The following is a 10,352-nucleotide window of genomic DNA, read 5'->3' on the forward strand; positions in this document are numbered from 1 at the left end:
GATCTTGGAAAACAAACACAGAGCTGCCTGGTATTGATGTGCTAGTCTGAGGGAAGCATTTCAGATGAGAAGGCATGTTACACAATAGGCATTTTGGGAAAGTTAATCATGCAGGGTGGACTGGATGTCTGAGAGATATAAGGCAGACAGTCCAGGAGACATTTTTTTCAGTTTGTTTGAATTTTGTACAGAATACATTTTCTTTTATCTTTTATTCCTATTTTTTGGGGGGGTATACTAGGAATTTAACCCAGAGTACCTTTATCACTGAGCCACACCCCCAACTCTTTTTATTTTCTTTTATTTTGAGACAGGGTCTTGCTAAGTTAGTGAGGCTGGCCTCAAACTTACTATCCTCCTGCCTCAGCTTCCTCAGTTCCTGGGATTACAGGTATCCAGCTGACTATTAATCATACTATTAATATAGTATACTATATTGTGTTACAAAGTAACATGAAGGTAATTATTTAAAAATTAAATAATGACCTACTAGAGTAACCAGTGTTAATTAACATTTTAGTATATTTCTTTCCAGTTATTTTTCTGTTTCCTTGATATTGGAAATAATACTGTTTATTTTATATTTGCATTTTACTTAATATCATAAGGCAAACATTTTGTTACAGTATTATAAAATTTTCCAAAATATCTTCATCAATTGCTGTGTGCTATACTTCCTTCAGTAAGTATATTTTGTTAGATGGAAGTTTGTGGTAAATCTTCAAAGACAGGTAAGATTGTCCAAAGAGGCACAGAAAATACCAAAGCAAAAAAGTGTGAAAAGGGTGGTCTGTTTAGAGGAAGTCATTTAAGTGCTTAAATTCTTTCTGTTACTATTTGAATACTTTCGGAGTCATTGTGTGGCTTGCATGTTAGTCCTTGAATTGTATGTCATTTGCCCTCCTTACTCATCATGAGGTGACATGATGTTAAGAGTTCTATAGAGCCAGGTGTGGTGGCGCACACCTGTAATCCCAGCGGCTCAGGAGGCTGAGATAGGAGGATCTTGAGTTCAAAACCGGCCTCAGCAATAGCAAGGGGCTAAGCAACTCAGTGAGACCCTGTCTCTAAATAAAATATAAAAATAGGGCTGGAGATGTGCCTCGATGGTGGAGTGCCCCTGAATTCAATCCCCAGTACCAAAAAAAAAGAGTTCTGTAGAAAAAAAAATAATTTAGACCTTAAACTTTAGTACTTACCAACTAAATATATAGAAAGAAATAATTCACCTGTGTTTTATAGGTAAAATCACAAAAGTTAAAGCAGTAGTTTCAAATACTTAAACGAATAACTAAAACAATATTCTTACCACAAAAAAGGAGGGTTAGGGACTAGGCATATAGCAGCTCAATTGCAGAACTTGTGCCAAGCCTAGGGCATGTGCCAAGCCCTAGGTTGGATTCCCAGCACTCTTACCAAAAGGAGGTATAAAAGGAAACACAAAAATTCTCAAAAAAGTACACCATATCACCTATCAAGTCAACAAAGAGAAAACTAAAGTGAGTGAAGAAAGTAGATTGTTTTCTCTAAAAGAATATTTAAGAATGGAAAGGAGCAAAATAGATCTTCCTCTGTAAGAGCATCAGAGATTAATTCACTTACAAAGAATTTCATTGCTTTTGTACTATACCCACATGCTGAGAATGCAGGAATGAGGACATACATGCTTAGTGTCTTCATGCTGTAAACTTTGAGAACTTTTTAAGAGGGTACTCAACTTGCAAAGGTAAGTATTTTGACCAGATGTAAGAGATTTGGTGACTCTTTTGGAAATTGCATTCAGACTTGAAAACTATTTTTCCATCATAATCAATTGTTGCTTTCATTTCACTTTTGGTTAATTTTACGGGCTAGGTTTATTTCATATATGTGATTTGCATTGTTTTGATATCTTCATTTTAGTGTACTCACACAATAGAATAAGAACCGTAAAGGCATTTTACATAGAAATAAATTAATCTATTTCCTACTTGTGTTCTGTGACCCCTTTTGGTTATGAGGAACCGGTTTTACTTCCTTTAAGATTAGCTTAAGTATAAGATAATTTTAGAGCCCAAATGACTTCTGTTTGAAGTCCTTGGGCCAAAGGGATGATGAAAAAAATACTTTTATAAACAGAGGAAGAAATACTTTTCCCCAGAAAATCTCAGAGAAGTTGGGGTGCTGGTGGCCTGTGGAAAAGACTTTTCAGTTATACTTAAGAGTCTACCAGAACACTATGACCTACTTGTTGGCACATCTGGCTAAAGCTTATATGTTAATTATTAAATTTTCTTCTTTTTGCAAATGTAACGCATTTTTTTCCTTCCCTTCAGCATAATTCCCCATCTAGTGATGATAGTTCAGACTACAGTCTTGATTCAGATGTGGAACATACAGAAAGTTCTCACAAAAAAAGAACTGGTTTCTACAGGGATTATGACATTCCATTTTCTCAGGTATTGCCTTTTTTATTGTGATAAAACATAGATGACCTAAAATATACCATTTTAATCATTTTAAGTGTAAAATTTAGTGGTGTTCAGTATAATTCACAATGTTGTCTAATAATCATCACCACTATCCATCTGCAGAACTTTTTGATCATCCTAAGTGGAAATTCTATACCCATTAACCAATTCCCCCTTGCTTCCAGCCCCTGATAACCACTATTTTAACTGTATGGATTTACCTTATATATATATATGAAATCTTACAGTATTTAACCATTTCTGCCTGGCTTTATTCATTTAGCATATTTTCAAGGTCCATCCATGTTTTAGCATGTATCAAAATTTCATTCTTTTTAAAGGCAAATAATATTGTGTGTATATAACATTTGGTTTATCCATTGATCCATCAATGGACAATTGTTTTCATCTTTTGGCTATTGTGAGTCATTGCTGCTTATGAATATGTAGGTAGAAATTCCCTTCAGACTTTCAGTTCGTTGGGGGTGTGTACCTATACCTAGGAGTGTAATTGCTGGATTATATGGTTATTCTTTTATTTCCTATTATTTTTTTAGTTACACATGACAATAGAATGTATTTTGACATATCATATATATGTGAAGTATAACTTTCCATTCTTGGGGGAAGTTACATTGGTTGTTTATTCTTATATGAACGTAGGAAAGTTATGTTCAGTTCATTCTACTGTCTTTTCCATTCCCATCCCCCCTTTTCTTCCCCTCCCCCTATTCCCCCACGTTCAATCCAGTGAACCTCCACTGCCCACCCCCACCAGCCTTTTGTGAGTCAGCATCCCCATATCAGAAAGAACATTCAGCTTTTGGTTTTTTGAGATTGGCTTATTTCACTTAGCAGTTCTAGTTCCACCCATTTACTAGCAAATGCCATAATTTTATTTTTTATGGCTGACTAATATTCCATTGTATGTATGTACCACATTTTTTCTTATCCATTTATCTATTGAAAGGCACCTAGGTTGGTTCCATAGTTTAGCTATTGTGAATTGAGCTGCTGTGAATATTGATGTGGCTATAGTATGATGATTTTTAGTCCTTTGGGTGTATGCTGAGGAGTGGGATAACTGAGTCAAATGGTGGTTCTATTCCAAGTTTTCTGAGGAATCTCCATACTGCTTTCCAGAGTGATTGCATCAATTTGCAGTCCCACCAACAATGTATGAGAGTACCCTTTTCACTACATCCTTGCCAACATTTATTGTTACTTGTATTCTTGATAGTTGCCATTATGATGGGAATGAAATGAAATCTCAGTGTAGTTTTTTTTTTTTTTTGAGGGGGGAAAGAGCTATTTTTAAAATTTGTTCTAATTAGTTATACATGTCAGCAGAATGTATTTTGATTCATTGTATACAAATGGAGCACAACTTTTTATTTCTCAGGTTGTACACAATGTAGATTTCTACAATCATACATGTACCTAAGGTAATGATATCTATCTTATTCTCTCATCTTTCTTACCCCCAATCCCTCCCCACCCGCCCTATGCCTAACCCAAAGTTCCTCCATTCTTTCTAGGCTCTCCCTGCCCCATTATGGATCAGCATCCATTTATCCGAGAAAACATTTGGCCTATGGTTTTTTGGGATTGGCTTTCTTTGCTTAGTATGATTTTTTCCAACTCCATCCATTTACCATCAAATGCCATGATTTTATTCTCTTTTAATGCTGAGAAATATTCCAATGTGTGTATATACCAGTTTCTTTCTCCAGTCATCTCTTGAAGGGCATCTAGGTTGGTTCCACAGCTTAGCTATTGTGAATTGATCTGCTATAAACATTGATGTGGCTGTGTTTCACTATAGTATTGCTGATTTTAAGTCCTTTGGGTATAGACCAAGGAGTGGCATAGCTGGGTCAAATGGTTGGATTGACCAATCATTTGGTTCCATTCCAAGTTTTCTAAGGAATCTCCATACTGCTTTCCAAAGTGATTGCACTAATTTGTAGTCCCACCAGCAATGTATGGATGTGCTTTTCCCCCCACATTCTCACCAACAGTTACTGTTGCTCATAATCTTGATAACTGCCATTTCATCTCACTGGAGTGAGATGAAATCTTAAAGTAGTTTTGATTTGCATTTCTCTAATTACTAGAGATGTTGAACATTTTTTTTCAAATATTTGTTAATTGATTATATATCTTCTGAGAAGGGTCTGTTCAATTCTTTAGCCCATTTATTGATTAGGTTATTATTATTTTTTTGGTGTTAAGTTTTCTGAGTTCTTTATATATCCTGGAAATTGGTGCTGTATCTAAAATGCATGTGGTAAAGATTTTCTTCCACTCTGTAGGCTCTGTCTTCACATTATTAATTGTTTCCTTTGCTGAGAAGAAACTTTTTAGTATAATACCATTTATTGATTCTTTTTAAAAATCTTTTTTAGTTATACATGGGCACAATGTCTTTATTTTGTTTATTTTTATGTGGTGCTGAGGATCGAACCCTGGGTCTCACATGTGCAAAGCAAGTACTCTACCACTGAGCCACAACCCCAGCCCCTGATTTTTTTTTTTAATGGTTTTATTTTATTTGTTTATGTAATGCCCAGGGATTGAACCCAGTGCCTCACACATGCTAGGCAAGTGCTCTACCATTGAGCCACAACTCTGGCCCCACCATTTATTGATTCTTGATTTTAATTCTTGCTCTTTAGGAGCCTTGTTGAGGAATTCAGATCCTAAGCAGACATGATGGAGATTTGGGCCTACTTTTTCTTTTTCTTTTTTTTTTTTTTTTAAACATAGTTGTAGATGGGCAGCATGCCTTTATTTTATTTATTTATTTATTTATTTTTAATGTGGTGCCGAGGATCAAATCCAGTGCCTCACACATGCTGGGCAAGTGCTCGGCCACTGAGCCACAGACCCAGCCCCCTACTTTTTCTTGTAGTAGGCACAGGTCGCTGGTCTAATATCTAGACCCGTGATCCACTTTGAGTTGAGGTTAGTGCATGTTGAGAGATAAGGCTCTAACTTCATTTTTTAAAAAATTTGTGGTGCTGGGGATCGAACCCAGGGCCTTGTGCATGCAAGGCAAGCACTCTACCAACTGAGCTATATCCCCAGCCCTTCTAACTTCATTTTATTTTATTTTTTTTATTATTATTATTTTAATATTTATTTTTTAGTTTTCGGCGGACATAACATCTTCGTTTGTATGTGGTGTTGAGGATCGAACCCGGACCGCACGCATGCCAGGCGAGCGCGCTACCGCTTGAGCCACATCCCCAGCCCCTAACTTCATTTTATTACAAATGTATTTCCAGTTTCCCCAGCACCATTTGTTGAAGAGGCTATCTTTTCTCCAATGTGTGTTTATGGAACCTCTTGTCTAGTATGAGATACTGTATTTATGTGGGGTTGTCTCTGTGTTTGGAGAATCTTTGCATCTTGTAAGGTCTTCTTTAATGTCTTTGGTGTTCTGTAGTTTTCATTGTATAGGTCTTTCACCTCTTTTGTTACATTTATTCCCAACTATTTTATTTTCTTTAAGGCTATTATGAATAGGATCATTTTCCTAATTTCTCTATCAAGTCACTCATCACTTATAACACTCATAAATCAATTGCATTCCTATATATATATATAGGAATGCAATTGATTTATGAGTGTTAATTTTATATTCTGCTAATTTGCTGAATTTATATTTTGCTAATTTGCTGAATTTTCTAATTTGCTAGATGTTTTCTGGTGGAGTTTTTTTGGGTCTTCTAAATATAGAGTCATGTCATCAGCAAATAGGGATAGTTTGAATTCTTCCTTTCCTATATGTATCCCTTTAATTTCTATTTTCTAATTGCTCTGGTTAGAGTTTCCAGGAATAGAAGTGATAAAAGAGGGCATCCCTGTCTTGTTCCAGTTTTTAAATGGAATGCTTTAAATTTTTCTCCATTTAGAATGATGTTGGCCTTGGGCTTAGCATATATAGCTTTTACAATGTTGAGATATGTTTCTGTTATCCCTAGTTTTTCTAGTGTTTTGAGCATGAATTGATGCTGTATTTTGTCAAATGCTTTTTCTGCATCTTTTAAGACAATCATGTGATTCTTGTCTTTAAGTCTATTGATGTGATAAATTATGTTTATTGATTTCCGTACATTGAACGAACTTTGCATCCCTGGGATAAACCTCACTTGATCATGGTGTACTATCTTTTAAATATGTTTTTGTATTTGCTAATTGTTGCTTTGTGGCCTAAGATATGATCTGTTTTGGAGAAGGATCCATGTACTGCTGAGAAGAAAGTGTATTCAGTCATTGGGTATTTAGTCATTGATGGATGAAATATTCTATATATGTCTGTTAAGTCTAAATTAATTGTATTTTTTTTTTAGTTCTATCGCTTCTTTATTTAGTTTTTGTTTGGAGGATCTATCCAGTGGTGACAGAGGTGTGTTAAAGTCACCCAGTATTAATATGTTGTGGTCTATTTGCTTCTTGAAATTGAGAAGGATTTTTTTTTTTTATATTTATTTTTTGGTTAGACACAATACCTTTATTTTGTTTGTTTATTTATTTTTATGTGGGTGTTGAGGATCGAACCCAGGGCCTCGCGCATGCCAGGCAAGCGCTCTACCGCTGAGCCACAACCCCAGCCCCGAGAAGGATTTTTTTGATGTATGTAGATGCTTCATTCTTTGGGGCACAAATATTTATGATGGTTATGTCTGGTTGATATATAGTTCCCTTAAGCACCATGAAATGTCCTTCTTTGTCCCTTCTGATTAACTTTGGCTTGAAGTCCATCATATCTGATATGATGATAGAAATCCCTACTTGTGGGGCTGGGGTTGTAGCTCAGCGGTAGAGCATTCACCTAATATGTGCAATGCCCTGCGTTTGATTCTCAGTACCACATAAAATAAATAAATAAAATAAAGCTATTAAAAAAAAGAAAGAAAGAAACCCCTGCTTGTTTATGAGATCCATGTGAATGATGTTTTTCTCATCCTTTTACTTTCAGTCTGTGTATGTCTTTGCCCATGAGGTGAGTCTCTTGGAGACAGCATATTGTTGGGTCTTGTTTTTAATCCAATTTGCCAGTCTGTGTCTTTTGATTGATAAATTTAGGACATTTACTATCAATGTTATTATTGAGATATGATTTTTATTCCCTGTCATTTTAATTTATTTCTGTTTTTAATTTGAATTAGTTTCTCCAGTAACTCACTGTTCTTTTAATGTAGTTCGTCCCTTTTCAGGTTTTCACTTTTATTTTTCATTTCTTCTTCATGAAATGTCTTATTATGTTTTGCAGTGCAGGCTTTTTAGTTGTGAATTCTTTTAACTTGTTTATCATGGAAGGTTTATATTTTATTTCATCATCAATTCTTTTTTTTTTTTTAAAGAGAGAGATTTTTTTTAATATTTATTTTTTTAGTTTTTTGGTGAACACAACATCTTTATTTTACTTTTTTTTTTTAATGTGGTGCTGAGGATCGAACCCAGTGCCCCGCGCATGCCAGACGAGTGCACTACCGCTTAAGCCACATTCCCAGCCCATCATCAATTCTTAAGCTTAATTTTGCTGAGCATAGTATTCTTGGCTGGTATCCATTTTCCTTCAGAGCTTGGTATATATTATTCTAAGACCTCCTAGCTTTAAGGGTCTGGGTTGAGAGATCATCTGAGGTCCAGATTGGTTTCCCTTTAAATGTTACCTGTCATTTTTCTCTGGCAACCTTTAAAATTTTATCCTTATTCTTTGTTATTCTTTATCTTATTCTATGTTAGGCATTATCATAATGATGTGCCTTTGTGTGGGTCTTTTGTAATTTTGCATATTTGGGATCCTGTAAGCCTCCTGGATTTGATTTTTCATTTCATTCTTTAGTTTGGGAAATTTTCTGATATTATTTCATTGAAAAGATTGTACATTCCTTTTGTTTGTATCTTTGAGCTTTCATTTATCCTAATAAATTTTTAATTTGTTCTTTTTGGGTTATCTGATATTTCTTGGAAGTTCTGTTCATAGTCTCTTAACATCATTTCTCCATGATCAACCTTGTTTTCAAGATTATATATTTTGTCTTCATTCCCTGAAATTCTGTCTTTCAAGTAATCTAGTCTGTTGGTGATGCTTTCAATTGAATTTTTAATTTGGTTTATTAATTCCTTAATTTCAAGGATTTCTGCTTGTTTTTTTCCCAGAATTTCTCTTCATTGAAGTGATCTTTCACTTCCTGTATTTTCTATTTCTCTCTGTATATTGTCCTTTACTTCACAAATCAATTTAACTATGTACATTCTAAATTTCTTCTATGATATTTTTTATACTGTGGTATGGATGGATTCTGTTATTAGAATATCTTGGTTTTGGGGGGATGATTTGTTCCCTTGTTTTTTATTATTGTTTGTGTGGCTACCCATCTAACAGTATGGATCTGTTAGTGTCCCTGAGGGTTTCTAGTACCTCACTGTTTAGGGGGAGACAAATAATAACAACAAACAAAGCAAAGAATATACAGTATTAAACCAAATAGTTGCTGCTATGGCATCTAGACTATTAATTGTGACAGTAAACAAATTATATGATCAGTTATTGCCTACAATAAAAATAGCAATTTTGCAAAAGCGTTTATAATTTTAAATGATGGACAAGGAGAGAACAGAAGTGATATAGGATGTGATGAAGGAGGGAGGATAGAGAAGATCGAAGTAAAAAATTAAAGGAAGACTGAAAACAACAACAATGGAAATTGGCTGTTAGTGTAAGAAAAGAGTGAAAGAGAATCAAGGAAAACAGGTAAGAGAAAAATAAAGTAAAAATTTAAAAAATTAAAAATAAAAGAAATAAAACAAAACTAAAATATACTCATCAAACATCCTAGTCCTTGACAGAGTGATCCATGAAAAATAACTGGCTTCAAAAATGCTAGAAATGAAAAAAATGAGTATTTGTAAATATCTATGAACCATTAAGGTCACAATTAAACAGAGGGGAGAGAGAGAGAGAGAGGGAGGGAGAGAGAGAGAGAAAATCTCAATGAAAAGTTAAAAAAAAAATTCTTTCTGTTGCAGTTTAAAAGATTTTCAGCTTCTCAGCCATTTTAGGTGGGGTCATCTGGAGTATGATGCTCCACCCTCCAGATTGCTGGAGAGAGGTAATCCTGTAGGTGGGATTCCTGGAGGCAGGGTTATGCTAAGGTGGGCTCCAAGCCCTTTGTTGAATGTCACTTGGTCTGGAGATTTTAAATCAGCACGCCTCCAAGGCCGAGTAATTGCCTATCCATGCTGGAAGACTATACCCCTGGGATCTACTCCTGTGATAGGGGACCCAATTCTTAGTCCCCTATGCAAAATGGATCCTTCCTTTGTGCTCTTCAGGCCATTTGGAGAGATGGTGGCTCCTTCCCACATTAGGATATTGTGCAGTGCACCTCTCAGTTTAGTCAGACAGTGTCCCTGATCTCAGTGCTCCCTAAAATGCAAGTTCCTTTAATTCCCTTATCACTCCACTGTGCTGTGGAGGGACTTCTCTGGCTGGTGCTTCTGACCCAGCCACAGGAGTGACTGTGCTGCTGGGGATGTCTCCTTATTTTATTATATCCAACCTCCTGAGTCCCTGATCTGCCTTGAATATCCAATTTTTAATTCTAATAAAGTTCCCCCACCCTTTTTAAAATTTATCCACCTTGCTGAGAAGCTGCCTGTCTACCTTCTTGGTTTCACCCCATGGAGCAGCCAGGAAAGCCACCTCCTCTAGTCCCCCATTTTGAAAACCCTCATATGGTTATTCTATGTTTAACTTTCTAAGGAAGTGCTAAACTATTCTCAGCAGAGAAAAACATTTAGAGCTCCATTAGTAATGTAAACTTCTCCACATCCTTGCCAACACTGTGATCACTTGTTATTTCCTTTTTTTTTTTTTTTTTTTTT

At 35.5% G+C, this 10,352-nt stretch overlaps 1 protein-coding gene across 1 annotated transcript in view; it reads left to right on the forward strand.

The window, feature by feature from the left end:
• Zc3h6 (zinc finger CCCH-type containing 6) overlaps positions 1-10,352 on the forward strand; it is a 58,174-nt gene that overhangs the window by 25,582 nt on the left and 22,240 nt on the right. The window contains exon 3 of the mRNA XM_015499763.2: positions 2,316-2,438. Coding sequence (XP_015355249.2) covers positions 2,316-2,438 — 123 coding nt within the window. The remainder of the gene's footprint in view (positions 1-2,315; positions 2,439-10,352) is intronic.

The sequence above is a fragment of the Marmota marmota genome, unplaced genomic scaffold (assembly GCF_001458135.2).
Source record: "Marmota marmota marmota unplaced genomic scaffold, marMar, whole genome shotgun sequence".
In the NCBI taxonomy this organism is placed as follows: domain Eukaryota; kingdom Metazoa; phylum Chordata; class Mammalia; order Rodentia; family Sciuridae; genus Marmota; species Marmota marmota.